Below are 19,448 nucleotides of genomic sequence, written 5' to 3' on the forward strand. Positions count from 1 at the left end.
AGGTACAAGCAGGAGTAAGGGGAGAGGGCATAAATATCAGGGTGACTTTATTGGTGGCAGGGAGGGCAGGTCCCCTGTCCCCAGGCCAGGAGCTGGGGCAGCAGCACCCCAGGGGTGCATGGGGCACTTGGGGGGCTGGTTTGGGGCTGGGGGTCCCCAGGGATGCTCCAGGGCTTCCCTGCGCCATCCTGCTGGGAGGATCCAGCCTATGGGGCTGGGGGTCCTTAAGGATGCTCCAGGGAGATGGAGGGGGTGCTCCTGGGGGACCCCAGCACCTCAGGGTGGATGAGGACCACGCAGCCTCTGCCTGAGAGAGAAGCAGTGCCTATGCACCCATGGGAGGTGGGATGCACCCATGGGAGGTGGGATGCACCCATGGGAGGTGGGATGCACCCATGGGAGGGGGGATGTACCCATGGGAGGTGGGATGCACCCATGGGAGGGGGGATGCACCCATGGGAAGGGGGATGCACCCATGGGAGGGGGGATGCACCCATGGGAGGGGGGATGCACCCATGGGAGGGGGGATGCACCCATGGGAGGTGGGATGCACCCATGGGAGGGGGGATGCACCCATGGGAGGTGGGATGCACCCATGGGAGGGGGGATGCACCCATGGGAGGGGGGATGCACCCATGGGAAGGGGGATGCACCCATGGGAGGGGGGATGCACCCATGGGAGGGGGGATGCACCCATGGGAGGTGGGATGCACCCATGGGACATGGGATGTACCCATGGGAGCCAGGATGTACCTGTGAGAGCTGGGGTACACCCTTGGAGCTGGGATGCACTCATAGAGCTGGGATGCACTTATGGGAGCTGGGATGCACCCATGGGAGCTGGGATTCACCCATGGCAGATGGGATGTACCCACTGGAGCCAGGATGCACCCATAGAGCTAGGATTCATCTATGGGGCCTGGGATGCACCCATGGGATCCGGGATGCTATTGCCCACCCCATCTACTTGGCACCCCCTCCCCAGCCACCCATCACCCCAGGGGCCTGGTGGGCCAGACCTGCTGGTCCTGCAGACCCCTTCTCCTCCTCTTCCTCTTCCTCCTCCTCCTCTCCATCCTTACCAAGTGCCACTTGGTCCCTATGGGGCCATGGCCCCGGGGCTCTCCCCTCTGGCCGGGGTCACAGCAGAGGGCTCCGTGTCCCTGGGGGGTCCCTGAGCTCTGGGGCTGCCTGTGGGAGCCGGGGGTGCTCCGGCCTCAGAGGGGGCGTTGGGGGGCAGAGATGGGTGCCCAGAGGGGCTCAGCGCGGCCTCGGGGGGCTCCTCAGCCCCTGCACCCCCCAAAGAGGGGCCAGGGGGGGCTGTGTTGGGGAGCAGGAGCTGGGCCAGGCGAGGCCGGGGGGGGCGGGATGGTTGGGGGGGCGTTGGGGTTGCAGTGGGGGTGTCCTCATGGCTTGGGGATGGGGATGAGGATGAGGAAGATGAGGATGGGGATGGGGCCAGGTCACTGCTCTGCAGCGGGAGCCGGACGTCTGTGGCTATGGAGAGATGCTTTGCGTTAGCACCCACCTCCCCCTTGGGGACCCCCATGGGCTGCATGGGTGCACCCCAGGGTGCTCCAGAGGGGAGGGGGGGGTCCCCATGTGAACCCCATCACCCCGAGCATCACCTTGAGCCTGGCAGGGCGCAGCGAGCTCCGCGCAGGACCGGGGGCACAGCCTCTGCTCGCAGCTCACCTCCCCGAGCTGGTACCGAGGGGAAGGTTGGGGGTCAGCCCCCCCCCCATTGCCCCCCCCCACCCCATTGCCACCACCACCCCATCCATGCCCCCCCATTCACCTGGCAGGTACAGCGGGTGCAGGGCTGGCCCTCGGGGGTGAAGGTTTGGCCATTCCCCACCTTCCGACCTTGGTAGTTGCAGTCTATGGGGCAGGGGGGGGGAGGCAGCGATGGGGAGGGGGGTGATGGGGGGGGGAACCACACACACACACTCAAGGTGGGGCCAGGACACCCCCCTCGGTTGTCCCCTTTGGTCCCTACCGTTACAGACGGGGCAGCACTCGCCCTCGGGGTGGAAGGGGTACGTGCAGAAGATGGCACAGTCCATGGGGGAGCAGGCCACTGATCCCAGCTGCGAGAGATGGGAATGGGATGGGGGGGTGGAAAAGGGGGAATTCCCCAAGGCTTTTTCCTGCAAAGGAGGAAGAAACCTGGGCTGAGGAGCCAAGAGCATCTCGTGGTACCCGGCCCAGCCCTCACCAGGCAGATGCAGCTGAGGCACGGGTCCAGCACGGAGGGGAAGGTCTCGTTGTTGTAGAAGATCCTCCCCATGTAGGTGCAGCCTGGAGGGAGAGGGGGGGATTTGGGGGGGGGGGGGGCAGAGATGGGTTTGGGACCCCCAGAGTGTCAATGGGGTTGGGAAAGGGCTTTAAGAGCATCGAGTCCAACCCCAAGGCCACCATAACCCATAGCACCCTGGCTCCATCCTCCTGTCAGGCAGCTGTGGGGAGCGATCAGGTCCCCCCTGAACCTTCTCTTCTCCACACTGAACCCCCCAGGTCCCTCAGCCCTTCCCCATCACTCCTGTGCTCCAGGCCCTGCTCCCACCCCCCTGTATCCCTATGGATACAGCGGCTACCCCCAGCAGCATCCTCACCTGCGGAGCAGTCGGGGCAGCACTGCCCAGGGATGCGGATGGGATAGGGACACGTCTCCACGCAGTCTGTCCTCTTGCAGCTCACGGAGCCATCAGCCTGCAGGGGAGAAGCACTTGACCGAGACCTCAGGCTGCCCAAATCCATGGGGATCAACACCCCCCCCCTCCCCTCCATGGGGAGTGCCAGGGATCGTGGCCATGAGGAGCCCGGCGTTCCCAGGGGAGGAGTGGAGCAGAGCAGGTTCTCATTCACCTGGCAGATGCATAACTCACAGGGATCGCCCGGAGACCAGATCTGTCCGACGGGGAGCTCCACGCCGTTGTCATCCAGGAAGCAGCCTTGGGATGGGGGTGGCATGGAGGGGACGTGGGTACCCGCCAGGGATGGACGTGTGTGTGTGGTACCCATCGCCCCGCAGGGACTGCAGCCTCCCGATCCCTGTGCGCCCACATCCAGCTCCCCTGCCCTCCATGTCCACATGTTCCCTACATCCCAGCGTCCTCTACATCCCGTCCTTCTGGTCCCCGTATCCCCTACATCCCATCCTCACTATTGCCCCAAGCCCATTTTCCTTGTCCCCAAGCATCTCCACCCGTCTCACCCCACCCCATCCCATCCCACCCCATCACGTCCCATCCCACACCCTCCCATCCCACCCATCCTTTCCCACCCCATCCCATCCCCTTCCATCCCACACCATCCCACCCCACCCATCCCACCCCACCCCATTCCCTTCCACCCCATCCTACCCCATCCCATCGCTTTCCATCCCATCCCATCCCACCCCATCTCCTCCCATCCTACCTCATCTCACCCCATCCCATCCTCCCCCATCCCACCAATCCCATCCCCTCCCACCCCATCTCCTCCCACCCCATCCCACCCATCCCATCCTACCCCATCCCACCCCATTCCATCCTCCCCTATCCTACCCCATTCCATCCTCCCCCGTCCCACCTATCCCATCCCACCCCATTCCATCCTCCCCTATGCCACCCCATTCCATCCTCCCCCATTCCATCCTCCCCCATCCCACCTATCCCATCCCACCCCATCCCATCCTCCCCCATTCCATCCTCCCCCATCCCACCTATCCCATCCCACCCCATCCCACCCCATCCCATCCTACCCCATCCCATACCCCTCCCCTATCCCACCCCATTCCATCCTCCCTCATCCCACCTATCCCATCCTACCCCATCCCACCCCATCCCATTCTCCCCCATCCCACCCCATTCCATCCTCCCCCATCCCACCTATCCCATCCTACCCCATCCCACCCCATCCCATCCCACCCACCCCACCCCATCCCATCCCCTTCCATCCCCTTCCACCCCACCCCACCCCATCCCCTTCCATCCCATCCCACCCCACCCCATCCCCTTCCACCCCATCCCATCCCCTTCCATCCCACCCCATCCCACCCCTGCTCTCACCGGTGGGGGCCGGGGGTTCCCTGCAGCTGAAGCAGCACTGCCCAGGGCTCAGCTGCTGCTGGTGCTGGGGACAATCCAGGGCAGGGCAGGGGGCAAAGGAGCACTCGACCTCGCCAGCCTGGGGGCAAGGGACCGGTGACCCCCGGGCATGGACCCCCCTGTGCCCCCTGTCCTGCTCCAGCGCCAGGCAAGGACCCCTGGATGGTGCAGGGGAGCCCTGGAGCATCCCTGGTTCACATCCATCAGGATAATACAGGGGATCCCTGCAGCATCCCTGGTTCTCATCCATCAGGATAATACAGGGGAGCCCTGCAGCATCCCTGGTTCCCATCCAGCAGGATAATACAGGGGAGCCCTGCAGCATCCCTGGTTCATATCCATCAGGATAACCCAGGGAAGCCCTGGAGCATCCCTGGTTCCCATCCATCAGGATAACCCAGGGAAGCCCTGGAGCATCCCTGGTTCCCATCCATCTACAGGGGAGCCCTGCAGCATCCCTGGTTCCCATCCATCAGGATAATACAGGGGAGCCCTGCAGCATCCCTGGTTCCCATCCAGCAGGATAATACAGGGGAGCCCTGCAGCATCCCTGGTTCCCATCCAGCAGGATAATACAGGGGAGCCCTGCAGCATCCCTGGTTCCCATCCAGCAGGATAATACAGGGGAGCCCTGGAGCATCCCTGGTTCCCATCCATCAGGATAATCCAGGGGAGCCCTGCAGCATCCCTGGTTCCCATCCATCAGGATAATACAGGGGAGCCCTGCAGCATCCCTGGTTCCCATCCATCAGGATAACACAGGGGAGCCCTGGAGCATCCCTGGTTCCCATCCATCAGGATAATACAGGGGAGCCCTGCAGCATCCCTGGTTCATATCCATCAGGATAACACAGGGGAGCCCTGGAGCATCCCTGGTTCCCATCCATCAGGATAATACAGGGGAGCCCTGCAGCATCCCTGGTTCCCATCCATCAGGATAATACAGGGGAGCCCTGGAGCATCCCTGGTTCCCATCCAGCAGGATAATACAGGGGAGCCCTGCAGCATCCCTGGTTCCCATCCATCAGGATAATACAGGGGAGCCCTGGAGCATCCCTGGTTCCCATCCATCAGGATAATACAGGGGAGCCCTGCAGCATCCCTGGTTCCCATCCATCAGGATAATACAGGGGAGCCCTGCAGCATCCCTGGTTCCCATCCATCAGGATAATACAGGGGAGCCCTGCAGCATCCCTGGTTCATATCCATTAGGATAATACAGAGGGGTCCTGCAGCATCCCTGGTTCCCATTGAGCAAGATGATGTAGGAAAACCCTGGAGCATCCCTGCTTCCCATCCATCAGGATAATACAGGGGGTCCTGCAGCACCCCTGGTTCCCATCCGTTAGGATAATGCAGGGAAGCCCTGGAGCATCCCTGGTTCCCATCCATCAGGATAACCCAGGGAAGCCCTGGAGCATCCCTGGTTCCCATCCATCAGGATAACCCAGGGAAGCCCTGCAGCATCCCTGGTTCCCATCCATCAGGATAACCCAGGGAAGCCCTGGAGCATCCCTGGTTCCCATCCATCAGGATAACCCAGGGAAGCCCTGGAGCATCCCTGGTTCCCATCCAGCAGGATAACCCAGGGAAGCCCTGCAGCATCCCTGGTTCCCATCCATCAGGATAACCCAGGGAAGCCCTGCAGCATCCCTGGTTCCCATCCATCAGGATAATACAGGGGAGCCCTGCAGCATCCCTGGTTCCCATCCATCAGGATAATACAGGGGATCCCTGCAGCATCCCTGGTTCCCATCCATCAGGATAATACAGGGGAGCCCTGCAGCATCCCTGGTTCATATCCATCAGGATAACCCAGGGAAGCCCTGGAGCATCCCTGGTTCCCATCCATCAGGATAACCCAGGGAAGCCCTGGAGCATCCCTGGTTCCCATCCATCAGGATAATACAGGGGATCCCTGCAGCATCCCTGGTTCCCATCCATCAGGATAATACAGGGGATCCCTGCAGCATCCCTGGTTCCCATCCATCAGGATAATACAGGGGAGCCCTGCAGCATCCCTGGTTCATATCCATTAGGATAATACAGAGGGGTCCTGCAGCATCCCTGGTTCCCATTGAGCAAGATGATGTAGGAAAACCCTGGAGCATCCCTGGTTCCCATCCATCAGGATAATACAGGGGAGCCCTGCAGCATCCCTGGTTCCCATCCAGCAGGATAATACAGGGGAGCCCTGCAGCATCCCTGGTTCCCATCCAGCAGGCTACTACAGGGGAGCCCTGCAGCATCCCTGGTTCCCATCCATCAGGATAATACAGGGGAGCCCTGCAGCATCCCTGGTTCCCATCCATCAGGATAACCCAGGGAAGCCCTGGAGCATCCCTGGTTCCCATCCATCAGGATAATACAGGGGAGCCCTGCAGCATCCCTGGTTCCCATCCATCAGGATAATACAGGGGAGCCCTGGAGTATCCCTGGTTCCCATCCATCAGGATAATACAGGGGAGCCCTGGAGCATCCCTGGTTCCCATCCATCAGGATAATACAGGGGAGCCCTGCAGCATCCCTGGTTCCCATCCAGCAGGATAATACAGGGGAGCCCTGGAGCATCCCTGGTTCCCATCCATCAGGATAATACAGGGGAGCCCTGCAGCATCCCTGGTTCCCATCCATCAGGATAATACAGGGGATCCCTGCAGCATCCCTGGTTCCCATCCATCAGGATAACACAGGGGAGCCCTGCAGCATCCCTGGTTCCCATCCATCAGGATAATACAGGGGAGCCCTGCAGCATCCCTGGTTCCCATCCATCAGGATAACCCAGGGAAGCCCTGCAGCATCCCTGGTTCCCATCCATCAGGATAACCCAGGGAAGCCCTGGAGCATCCCTGGTTCCCATCCATCAGGATAATACAGGGGAGCCCTGCAGCATCCCTGGTTCCCATCCATCAGGATAATACAGGGGAGCCCTGCAGCATCCCTGGTTCATATCCATTAGGATAATACAGAGGGGTCCTGCAGCATCCCTGGTTCCCATTGAGCAAGATGATGTAGGAAAACCCTGGAGCATCCCTGCTTCCCATCCATCAGGATAATACAGGGGGTCCTGCAGCACCCCTGGTTCCCATCCGTTAGGATAATGCAGGGAAGCCCTGGAGCATCCCTGGTTCCCATCCATCAGGATAACCCAGGGAAGCCCTGGAGCATCCCTGGTTCCCATCCATCAGGATAACCCAGGGAAGCCCTGCAGCATCCCTGGTTCCCATCCATCAGGATAACCCAGGGAAGCCCTGGAGCATCCCTGGTTCCCATCCATCAGGATAACCCAGGGAAGCCCCGGAGCATCCCTGGTTCCCATCCAGCAGGATAACCCAGGGAAGCCCTGGAGCATCCCTGGTTCCCATCCATCAGGATAACCCAGGGAAGCCCTGCAGCATCCCTGGTTCCCATCCATCAGGATAATACAGGGGAGCCCTGCAGCATCCCTGGTTCCCATCCATCAGGATAATACAGGGGATCCCTGCAGCATCCCTGGTTCCCATCCATCAGGATAATACAGGGGAGCCCTGCAGCATCCCTGGTTCATATCCATCAGGATAACCCAGAGAAGCCCTGGAGCATCCCTGGTTCCCATCCATCAGGATAACCCAGGGAAGCCCTGGAGCATCCCTGGTTCCCATCCATCAGGATAATACAGGGGATCCCTGCAGCATCCCTGGTTCCCATCCATCAGGATAATACAGGGGATCCCTGCAGCATCCCTGGTTCCCATCCATCAGGATAATACAGGGGAGCCCTGCAGCATCCCTGGTTCATATCCATTAGGATAATACAGAGGGGTCCTGCAGCATCCCTGGTTCCCATTGAGCAAGATGATGTAGGAAAACCCTGGAGCATCCCTGGTTCCCATCCATCAGGATAATACAGGGGAGCCCTGCAGCATCCCTGGTTCCCATCCAGCAGGATAATACAGGGGAGCCCTGCAGCATCCCTGGTTCCCATCCAGCAGGATAATACAGGGGAGCCCTGGAGCATCCCTGGTTCCCATCCATCAGGATAATACAGGGGAGCCCTGCAGCATCCCTGGTTCATATCCATCAGGATAACCCAGGGAAGCCCTGGAGCATCCCTGGTTCCCATCCATCAGGATAACCCAGGGAAGCCCTGCAGCATCCCTGGTTCCCATCCATCAGGATAATACAGGGGATCCCTGCAGCATCCCTGGTTCCCATCCATCAGGATAATACAGGGGAGCCCTGCAGCATCCCTGGTTCATATCCATTAGGATAATACAGAGGGGTCCTGCAGCATCCCTGGTTCCCATTGAGCAAGATGATGTAGGAAAACCCTGGAGCATCCCTGCTTCCCATCCATCAGGATAATACAGGGGGGTCCTGCAGCACCCCTGGTTCCCATCCGTTAGGATAATGCAGGGAAGCCCTGGAGCATCCCTGGTTCCCATCCATCAGGATAACCCAGGGAAGCCCTGGAGCATCCCTGGTTCCCATCCATCAGGATAACCCAGGGAAGCCCTGCAGCATCCCTGGTTCCCATCCATCAGGATAACCCAGGGAAGCCCTGGAGCATCCCTGGTTCCCATCCATCAGGATAACCCAGGGAAGCCCCGGAGCATCCCTTGGGACCACAGGACCTACCCTGCAGACACAGGTCGTGCACTCATCCCCATCCAGGCTGAAGCGGGCACCGTGCGCGTACGTCCGACCTCGAAAGCTGCACTTGGCTGGGGAGGAGGGAGGCAGCAGGCCCAGGAATGGGATCATGGAGCGAAGCACAGCTCCTCCGGAGCCCCATCCCCATCCCAGCAGGGCCTGGGGTCCCCCTGCCCCACACACCCCACAGGATGGGGGTCTCGGACCCACCGGGCTGGCAGGAGCAGCAGTCGGATGAGGAGGAGCTGGGGCAGGAGCTGGGGGGGCACTCGGGGGAGATGCAGGAGATGTTCCCAGCCTGTGGAGGGGAACACGGAGCTGCCACAAGGTCCCACATTCCTCAGGCATGGAGGAACCGTGGCAGGGCAGCATCTGCAATAGCGCATCCCAAGCCATGAGCCCGAATGGGGATGCAGGGGGATGCTCCCTTGCTTGGGGACAAGGAGGATGGGATGCAGGGATCATGGACACAAGGAGGATGGGATGCAGGGATCAGGGGGACAAGGAGGATGGGATACAGGAGACACACGGGGACGATGAGGATGGGATGCAGTGATCATGGAGACAGGGAGGATGGGATGCAGGTGACATGGGGACAAGGAGGATGGGATGCAGGGATCAGGGGGACAAGGAGGATGGGATGCAGGAGACATGGACACAAGGAGGATGGGATGCAGGTATCATGGACACAAGGAGGATGGGATGCAGGGATCATGGACACAAGGAGGATGGGATGCAGGGATCAGGGGGACAAGGAGGATGGGATGCAGGAGACATGGACACAAGGAGGATGGGATGCAGGTATCATGGACACAAGGAGGATGGGATGCAGGGATCATGGACACAAGGAGGATGGGATGCAGGGATCATGGACACAAGGAGGATGGGATGCAGGGATCAGGGGGACAACAGGATGGGATACAGGAGACACGATGAGGATGGGATGCAGTGATCATGCAGGATGACATGGGGACAAGGAGGATGGGATGCGGGTGACATGGGGACAAGGAGGATGGGATGTAGGAGACACATGGGCACAAGCAGGATGGGATTCATGGGACATGGACACAGAGGGAATGGGATGCAGGGATCATGGGGACAAGGAGGATGGGATGCAGGAGACATGGACACGAGGATGGGATGCAGGGATCATGGGCACAAGGAGGATGGGATGCAGGGACAGGGGGACAAGGAGGATGGGATGCAGACATGGACACATGATCATGGACACACAAGGAGGATGGGATGCAGGGATCATGGACACAAGGAGGATGGGATGCAGGGATCATGGACACAAGGAGGATGGGATGCAGGGATCATGGACACAAGGAGGATGGGATGCAGGGATCATGGACACAAGGAGGATGGGATGCAGGAGACATGGGCACAAGGAGGATGGGATGCAGGAGACATGGACACAGAGGGGATGGGATGCAGGGACACAGGGACAAGGAGGATGGGATGCAGGAGACATGGGCACAAGGAGGATGGGATGCAGGGATCATGGACACAAGGAGGATGGGATGCAGGGATCATGGACACAAGGAGGATGGGATGCAGGGATCATGGACACAAGGAGGATGGGATGCAGGGATCATGGACACAAGGAGGATGGGATGCAGGGATCATGGACAAGGAGGATGGGATGCAGGGATCATGGACACAAGGATGATGGGATGCAGGAGACATGGGCACAAGGAGGATGGGATGCAGGGATCATGGACACAAGGAGGATGGGATGCAGGGATCATGGACACAAGGAGGATGGGATGCAGGAGACATGGACACAAGGAGGATGGGATGCAGGGATCATGGACACAAGGAGGATGGGATGCAGGTATCATGGACACAAGGAGGATGGGATGCAGGAATCACACAGAGGGGACGGGATGGACACAAGGAGGATGGGATGCAGGAGACATGGGCACAAGGAGGATGGGATGCAGGAGACATGGACACAAGGAGGATGGGATGCAGGGATCATGGACACAAGGAGGATGGGATGCAGGAGACATGGACACAAGGAGGATGGGATGCAGGAGACATGGACACAAGGAGGATGGGATGCAGGAGACATGGACACAAGGAGGATGGGATGCAGGAGACACGGACACAGAGGGGACGGGATGCAGGGACACAGGGACAAGGGGGATGCCGGGTGCTCACCAGGCAGACACAGACGGTGCAATTCCCATCGGACAAGGAGAAGACGTCGCCCTCAGCCCGGGCCACCCCTTCGTGCAGGCAGCCTGCGGGAACAGGGGGTCAGGGGGGGCTGCCCCATGCAATGGGGCTGGGATGGGGGGGGTTTGGGGCTCACCTGCACAAGTGGGGCAGCAGCTCCCGCTCGGAGCAGGCAATGGATGGGAGCAGGACACCGTGGGGCAGGTCACGGCCTCACAGAGCACTTGTCCCCCTGCATGGGCACGGGGATGGGGGGCTCAGCAGGGCCATGGTGGCATGGGGGTGGTGACACAATGGGGGGGACACGGTGCTCACCAGGCAGGAGCAGCTCCGGCATCCCGGCTCCATCCAGCGGGCACCGGGATCCCGCGGGATGCCCCGGTCCCAGCAGCGCGGGGCTGATGGGGTGGAGGATCCAGGAGCTCCGTGTTGGGATGGCTCCGTGGCCGGGAACGCCGGAGAGGAAGGAGGGAATTGGGTCCCGGGAGCCGCAGCGGGGAGCTGGGATGAAGGGGAGCCCCTGGGCACCAATAGGGATGCTCCGGAGCCGGGAGGAGGGAGCAGGACCAGGGTGGGAGGATGCTGCAGGGATTGCAGGATGGGCGATGGAGCCAGGATGGATTTGGGGTAACCTGGGAACAGAGGGAGCGGGCATCACTTGGGGCAGGGAACGGGAGCATCCCGCTCCGCTTCCCAGCGCCAGCGCAGGGGGGATGGATACCTTCACAGGACACCCTGTCCCCGCTGAGGCGGTACCCGGGCCGGCAGGAGCATTGGAAGCTGCCCGGGGTGTTATGGCAGGAATGCTGGCACGCCCGGCCCTCCCCGGGCCTCCGGCACTCGTTGACATCTGGGAACAAGGGGATGCGGCGGGGCCATCCCGGGAATGTCGCTGCCATCCCAGGGATGGGCCCGGGAGCCTCGAGCCCGTGGAAGGATGAGGATAAGGCGGTAACAGCCCATCAATGGGGTCAGTGGTCGCCTCCATCCCATTGGGATTGGTGGCGTGGGGAGGGAAGCGGGGGTTCGGATGTCGGCGCTCACCCACGCAGGAGTGCCTGTTCCCATGGAGGTGGTAGCCGGGCCGGCAGGAGCAGCGGTAGCTGCCGATGCTGTTCTTGCAGCGGTGCTGGCACGGGGTGGCCAAGCACTCGTCTGTGTCTGCAGGGAGAGGATCGTGGAGTGATGGAAGGGGTCGGGATGAAGGGGGCTGAAAGCTCCTCCAGCTCCAACCCCTTCCACTGGAGCAGCTTGCTCCAAGCCCCTGTGGCCTTGAGCACTGCCAGGGATGGGGCAGCCACAGCTTCTCTGGGCACCCTGTGCCAGCGCCTCAGCACCCTCATGGTGAAGGATTCCTCCCTTACATCCAAGCTGGATCCCCCCTGTTCCATTCTGACCCCATCACCCCTTGTCCCATCACTCCCATCCATCCCCAGCATCCTTCTATCCCTCCCCTTCAGGCACTGGAAGCTGCTCGGAGCTCCCCACACAGCCCCCATGTTCCCAGCCTGGCTCCACGCAGGAGCTGCTCCAGCCCCGGAGCATCCTCACGTCCCGATGCTGAGCACACCGGGGCCGGATGCAGCACCCGGGCTGGATCTCACGGAGCAGAGGGGCAGGACCCCCACACACCCCCCCCTTTCCCCCCAGCCCCCCAAGTCCTTGCTTCCCCCCCGCACCCCGGCAGCGGTGGCGGTCGGCAGCGAGCTGCATCCCGGGGCCGCACTCGCAGACGAAGCCGCCCTCGGTGTTCACGCAGCGCCCCTCGCAAGCCGCGCTCAGGCACTCATCGATGTCTGCGGGGTGGGAAGGGAGCGCTGGAGATTGCGGGGACCCCCCCCAAACCCCCGGCACCCCGCATCCCCCCCCCCCCGAGCGCCTCTCACCGGTGCAGCGGATCCCGTTGGAGGTCTCCACCATGGCGAAGCCGAGGGGGCAGACGCGGGCCACCTCCTGGCAGCCGCCCTGGTTACAGGCCAGGTCGCAGCCGTACTCCCCGCACGTCCCCGGGGGCTCTGGGACACGGACATTGGGGACCACGGGGCGCCGGGGCCAGCGCGGAACCCGTCCCCGTGCCCATTGGAGCCCATGGGGATGAGCGGGGGGAGCGTCCCTGCCGCTGCCGGGGATGGGGATGAAGGGGACGAGGTCTGGGAGCGGTACCTGGGCAGGTGATGCCCTGCTCTCCATCGGGGCAGGAGCACAGGTTGGGGGCGATGCAGAGCCCACGGCCGCAGCCGAAGGGGCAAAGGGCTGCGGGCAGAGGGGACAGGCGGCCATGAGGAGGGCAGGGACCCCAGAGACGGTCCCGTGAGCCCATTCCTCATGCAGGGACCCCCACATCCCCCCTGTGAGCCCATTCCTCACATAGGGACCCCCATATCCCCCCTATGAGCCCATTCCTCACATAGGGACCCCCATATCCCCCCTATGATCCCATTCCTCACGCAGGGACCCCCATATCCCCCCTATGATCCCATTCCTCACGCAGGGACCCCCATATCCCCCCTATGAGCCCATTACTCACACAGGGACCCCCATATCCCCCCTATGATCCCATTCCTCACACAGGGACCCCCATATCCCCCCTATGAGCCCATTACTCACACAGGGACCCCCATATCCCCCCTATGAGCCCATTTCTCATACAGGGACCGCCATATCCCCCTTATGAGCCCATTCCTCACATAGGGACCCCCATATCCCCCCTATGAGCCCATTCCTCACGCAGGGACCCCCATATCCCTGCTATAATCCAATTCCTCACACAGGGACCCCCATATCCCCCCTATGAGCCCATTTCTCATACAGGGACCCCCAAATCCCCCATTCCTCATACAGGGACACCCATATCCCCCCTATGAGCCCATTTCTCATACAGGGACCCCCAAATCCCCCATTCCTCATACAGGGACCCCCATATCCCCCCTATGATCCCATTCCTCACACAGGGACCCCCATATCCCCCCTATGAGCCCATCCCTCATACAGGGACACCCATATCCCCCCATTACTCACATAGGGACCCCCATATCCCCCATTCCTCAGGCAGGAACCCCCATATCCCCCCTATGATCCCATTCCTCAGGCAGGGACACCCATATCCCCCCTATGATCCCATTCTTCAGGCAGGGACCCCCATATCCCCCCTATGAGTCCATTCCTCAGGCAGGGAGACCCATATCCCCCCTATGACCCCATTCCTCATGCAAGGACCCCCATATCCCCCCTATGATCACATTCCTCAGGCAGGGACCCCCATATCCCCCCTATGATCCCATTCCTCACACAGGGACCCCCATATCCCCCCTATGATCCCATCCCTCATACAGGGACCCCCATATCCCCCCATTACTCACATAGGGACCCCCATATCCCCCCATTACTCACATAGGGACCCCCATATCCCCCATTCCTCATGCAGGGACCCCCATGACTCACGCAGGGTGCACTGCCCGCTGCCCGGGGACAGCATCCACCCGGGACAACATCCGCTGCCGAAGGCGGAGAAGCAGACGTGGGGCCCCAGGCGGCGCCTGAGCGAGGGATGCGGGGATGAGGCCGGGCCCATCCCAACCCCCTGGGGCAGAGCAAAGGTCCCGGCCTTGCTCCTTGAGCCAGTGGGGAACCCTCGGCCATGGGGATGGGGGATAAGGGGGTGCCCGCGGCCACGCTGTGCCGGGCAGCGCATGGATGCAGGGGGAAGAGTGACCCCCAAAACGAGTGGGATGGAGGGAGAGCTGTGCCCCTAAGTAACCTGAAAGCAGGGATAAGGGAGCAGGACATGGATGCAGAGGGAAGAGTGACCCCCAAAACGAGTGGGATGGAGGGAGAGCTGTGCCCCTAAGTAACCTGAAAGCAGGGATAAGGGAGCAGGACATGGATGCAGAGGGAAGAGCGACCCCCGAAACGAGTGGGATGGAGGGAGAGCCGTGCCCCTAAGTAACCTGAACTCAGGGATAAAGGAGCAGGACATGGATGCAGGGGGAAGAGCGACCCCCGAAACGAGTGGGATGGAGGGAGAGCCGTGCCCCAAAGCAACCTGAAAGCAGGGATAAAGGAGCAGGATGTGGATGCAGCAGGGAGAGTGACCCCTGAAACAAGTGGGATGGAGGGAGAGCCGTGCCCCAAAGCAACCTGAAAGCAGGGATAAGGGAGCAGGACATGGATGCAGGGGGAAGAGTGACCCCTGAAACAAGTGGGATGGAGGGAGAGCTGGGCCCCAAAGTAACCTGAACGCAGGGATAAGGGAGCAGGACATGGATGCAGGGGGAAGAGTGACCCCCGAAACAAGTGGGATGGAGGGAAAGCCATGCCCCAAAGCAACCCAAACTTAGGGATAAGGGAGCAGGACATGGATGCAGGGGGAAGAGTGACCCCTGAAACAAGTGGGATGGAGGGAGAGCTGTGCCCCTAAGTAACCTGAACGCAGGGATAAGGGAGCAGGACATGGATGCAGGGGGAAGAGTGACCCCCGAAACAAGTGGGATGGAGGGAGAGCCGTGCCCCAAAGCAACCTGAAAGCAGGGATAAGGGAGCAGGACATGGATGCAGGGGGAGATTGACCCCCGAAACGAGTGGGATGGAGGGAGAGCCGTGCCCCTAAGTAACCTGAAAGCAGGGATAAGGAAGCACTATGAGGATGCAGAGGGAAGAGTGACCCCCAAAACGAGTGAGATGGAGGGAGAGCTGTGCCCCTAAGTAACCTGAACACAGGGATAAAGGAGCAGGACATGGATGCAACAGGGAGACTGACCCCTGAAACAAGTGGGATGGAGGGAGAGCTGTGCCCCTAAGTAACCTGAACGCAGGGATAAGGGAGCAGGATGTGGATGCAGGGGAAATTGACCCCAGAAACAAGTGGGATGGAGGGAATGCCGTGCCCCAAAGCAACCTGAACACAGGGATAAGGGAGTAGGATGTGGATGCAGGGGGAAGAGTGACCCCCGAAACGAGTGGGATGGAGGGAGAGCTGTGCCCCTAAGTAACCTGAACGCAGGGATAAGGGAGCAGGACATGGATGCAGGGGGAAGAGTGACCCCTGAAACAAGTGGGATGGAGGGAGAGCCGTGCCCCAAAGTGACCAGAACACAGGGATAAGGGAGCAGGACATGGATGCAGGGGGAAGAGTGACCCCCGAAACGAGTGGGATGGAGGGAGAGCCGTGCCCCAAAGTGACCAGAACACAGGGATAAGGGAGCAGGACATGGATGCAGGGGGAAGAGTGACCCCTGAAACAAGTGGGATGGAGGGAGAGCTGTGCCCCAAAGCAACCTGAACGCAGGGATAAGGGAGCAGGACATGGATGCAGGGTGAAGAGCGACCCCCGAAACGAGTGGGATGGAGGGAGAGCCGTGCCCCAAAGTAACCTGAACGCAGGGATAAGGGAGCAGGATGTGGATGCAGGGGAAATTGACCCCAGAAACAAGTGGGATGGAGGGAATGCCGTGCCCCAAAGTGACCTGAACGCAGGGATAAGGGAGCAGGACATGGATGCAGGGGGAAGAGTGACCCCCGAAACAAGTGGGATGGAGGGATAGCCTTGCCCCAAAGCAACCCAAACTTAGGGATAAGGGAGCAGGACATGGATGCAGAGGGAAGAGTGACCCCTGAAACAAGTGGGATGGAGGGAGAGCTGTGGCCCTGAGTAACCAGAACACAGGGATAAGGGAGCAGGACGTGGATGCAGGGGAAATTGACCCCAGAAACAAGTGGGATGGAGGGAGAACTGTGCCCCAAAGTGACCAGAACACAGGGATAAGGGAGCAGGATGTGGATGCAGAGGGAAGTGACCCCCGAAACGAGTGGGATGGAGGGAGAGCCGTGCCCCAAAGTGACCAGAACACAGGGATAAGGGAGCAGGATGTGGATGCAGGGGGAAGAGTGACCCCCGAAACGAGTGGAATGGAGGGAGAGCCGTGCCCCAAAGTAACCTGAAAGCAGGGATAAGGGAGCAGGATGTGGATGCAGGGGAAATTGACCCCAGAAACAAGTGGGATGGAGGGAGAGCCATGCCCCAAAGCAACCCAAACTTAGGGATAAGGGAGCAGGACATGGATGCAGAGGGAAGAGTGACCCCTGAAACAAGTGGGATGGAGGGAGAGCCGTGCCCCTAAGTAACCTGAACGCAGGGATAAGGGAGCAGGACATGGATGCAGCGAGAAGAGCGACCCCCGAAACGAGTGGGATGGAGGGCGAGCGGTGCCCCCAAGGCAACCCGAAGGCAGGGATAAGGGAGCAGGACGCGGCTGCAGCGGGCAGGACGCGCGGGGATGGGCGGCACGGAGCGGGGCCGGTTTGGCTCGGCTGGAGCCAGGTGTAGCCGGGATCAGAGCAAGGAGGAAGGGAAGGGAAGGGGGGAAACCCCCCGGGTACCTCTCGACGGCAAAGCCGGGCGGGTTCTTCCTGCCGGGGTGCGCCGTGCCCTGGCCGGGGGGGCCGAGCAGGGAGACGCAGGCAGCGTGGAGGAGCAGCGCCCGCAGCATGACCGGGGCTTGCGGCTCGCTCCTGCCTCGCTCCGGCAGCCTGGCCCCTTGGCCCCGCTCCTCCTCCCGGCTTCCACGCCGGGAACAATGCGGGGGGTGGAGGGAGGGCGAGAGAGGGGAGCGAACCCATCGGCACCCGGGAGGCGTTGCACGGGGATGCTCGCACCGAGCCCGGCTCCTATGGACGGAGCGAGCGGCTCCCATCCCAGCCATAGGGCACGTTGGGGGGCTCGGGGATGCAGGGAATGGGAGCCGCCCCCCCCCCCCCCTTTCCCTTTTTCTCTCCCCCTTTCCCACATCTGGCAAAGCTCCGGCCTGGCCTCTCCCTACCGCTCCTCCTCCTCCTCCTCCTCCTCCTGGAGGCACTGGGCCGCCTGCCCGGCCCTGCACAGGGACCCACCAGAGAGGAGCACGCAGCAGCCAAAGGGGCCAAAGTGGTGCTGGGAGTGGGGGGGGGGGGGGCACCCACATGGGGTGGTTTTGGGGTGCAATGGGGTCACCCCCAACCAAGCAATTCCTTCCTCCCCCATCCCAACCAAAGGCCAGGGGCTGGAGCGAAGGTCGGAGGCAGGTAAATGATTGATAGGAGGGAGCAAAGGGCGGGTGCTGCTCCAGGGTCAAGCCCTGCAGGCTCCAGGTCCCCATTCCATAAGGATTTCCTTCCCCCCCCCTCGCCATATACAGCCCTGTCCGAGGTTGGATCCAGCATCAGGCACCCCCTGCATGCGTAGAAGTAAGGGTTAAAGGGTGTTCAGTGGGGGAATAGGGTGGGTTTGGAGGGGGGAGCAGGACCCCTAGGGTGGTCATGGACATGATCCCAATGCTGGGATAGGGATGGAGCAGGGGCAGTGGATGGGATAAGCACCCACCACAGAGGCACAGTAAAGGGGGGGATGCTGCCAGCATCCCCGGTGTTGGGGATAGGAGCCATGTGGAGCTGATGTGGTCCTCCAGTTGTAGGGGGGAGGGATGTCCAAGGAAGAAGGATGCAGGATGCTGTCCACCTCCTGCTGCTGGAGGGAAGAGTTTAGGGAAAACCTGCCCAGGATGGGACACGGGGATCTTAACATGAGGGGTTATGGATGGGGATCGTGCACGGGGTGAGATCAATGGGCAGAGAGACAGGGGAAGAGCTTCTTCCCTATCTCCACCCTGACCTTCCCCTGGTTCAGCTTGAAACCATCACCCCTTGTCCTATCCAGTCCCTGATGAAGGGTCCCTCTCTGAGGAAGAGGAGGGCAGGAGCAGCAGAGCAGGGGGGCTGGTTCCCCTCTTCCCTATGGAGAAGGGGATGCTCCACAAGAGCCAGGCTCAGCTCAGAGCCCCAAGGAACAAGAACACAGGTAAGGAGCAGTCAGACGAGGCTGAAATCGCATCCTAATCCCCCCCCAGATCCATAGGGATAGGGGCTGAGCACAAGGAAAAGGCTGCTGGAGAAGGAGCCCTGACTGCAATCCCCTCCACTACCGGTGCCTGCTGCCAGGGTGGGTGCTTCCATGGTCCAACAAGCTTCCAAGTGCTGCTGCTCCAGGGCCAGGAATGCATGGAATAGTGTCTAAAATGCAGGGGAAAAACGCCTTGCAGCGGGAAGGGGGAATCCCTCCGGGTGCCAGCAGCCAAACCTTTTCCTTGGACTACTTTATTTGGTAAAACTCAGAAACCACCAACTGCTCCCAGAACTTCCCTCCTGGAGCGAGCCAGTGCAGAGAGGAGCATCCCTATTCAGCTTCAGCACTTGGGATGCAGAGGAATCCTCCTCCTCCTGCTCCGTGTCTCACCACCACCCCCCCCTACCCCAGCCCTCACCCCTGGGGCAGCTTCACTTCCTCTTCCAAAGAAATCCCAACGAATCCATTAAGAATCCAAAGCAAAACTGAAAGAAGGAACAAGATGCTAAAGACAGCGATGAAGAGGGAATCCAGGCCAGGGAATCCCATCAGCCCCAGCACAGCGACCAGTTCCGGGGCAGCAGAGTCCATAGGAGCCCTAAATCCAAGCAGGAGATGAGGCAGTGGCTGAGGAACAACCCCCCAGAGAAGCTGGATCCCCTCCAGAGC

General features: G+C 61.0%; 1 protein-coding gene across 1 annotated transcript; it reads right to left on the bottom strand.

Moving 5' to 3' along the window:
* Window positions 1-1,095: 1,095 nt before the first annotated feature.
* Window positions 1,096-17,406, bottom strand: VWCE (von Willebrand factor C and EGF domains). Its single transcript, XM_057410657.1, has 20 exons — window positions 17,282-17,406; window positions 14,348-14,442; window positions 13,070-13,159; window positions 12,793-12,921; window positions 12,586-12,702; window positions 11,951-12,067; window positions 11,628-11,756; window positions 11,223-11,538; window positions 11,043-11,140; window positions 10,889-10,971; window positions 8,933-9,020; window positions 8,708-8,793; window positions 4,053-4,170; window positions 2,869-2,954; window positions 2,616-2,712; window positions 2,219-2,301; window positions 2,000-2,090; window positions 1,799-1,881; window positions 1,629-1,704; window positions 1,096-1,497 (listed from the first exon to the last, which is right to left on the bottom strand). The coding sequence occupies exons 1-20, from the start codon at window positions 17,389-17,391 to the stop codon at window positions 1,100-1,102; spliced, it is 2,490 nt and encodes an 829-aa protein (XP_057266640.1). The 5' UTR covers window positions 17,392-17,406; the 3' UTR covers window positions 1,096-1,099.
* Window positions 17,407-19,448: the final 2,042 nt, after the last annotated feature.

Source organism: Pezoporus wallicus, unplaced genomic scaffold, assembly GCF_028554395.1.
Source record: "Pezoporus wallicus isolate ANWC-B61680 ecotype Strahan unplaced genomic scaffold, APGP_CSIRO_Pwel_v1 contig_8787, whole genome shotgun sequence".
Taxonomy (NCBI): domain Eukaryota; kingdom Metazoa; phylum Chordata; class Aves; order Psittaciformes; family Psittacidae; genus Pezoporus; species Pezoporus wallicus.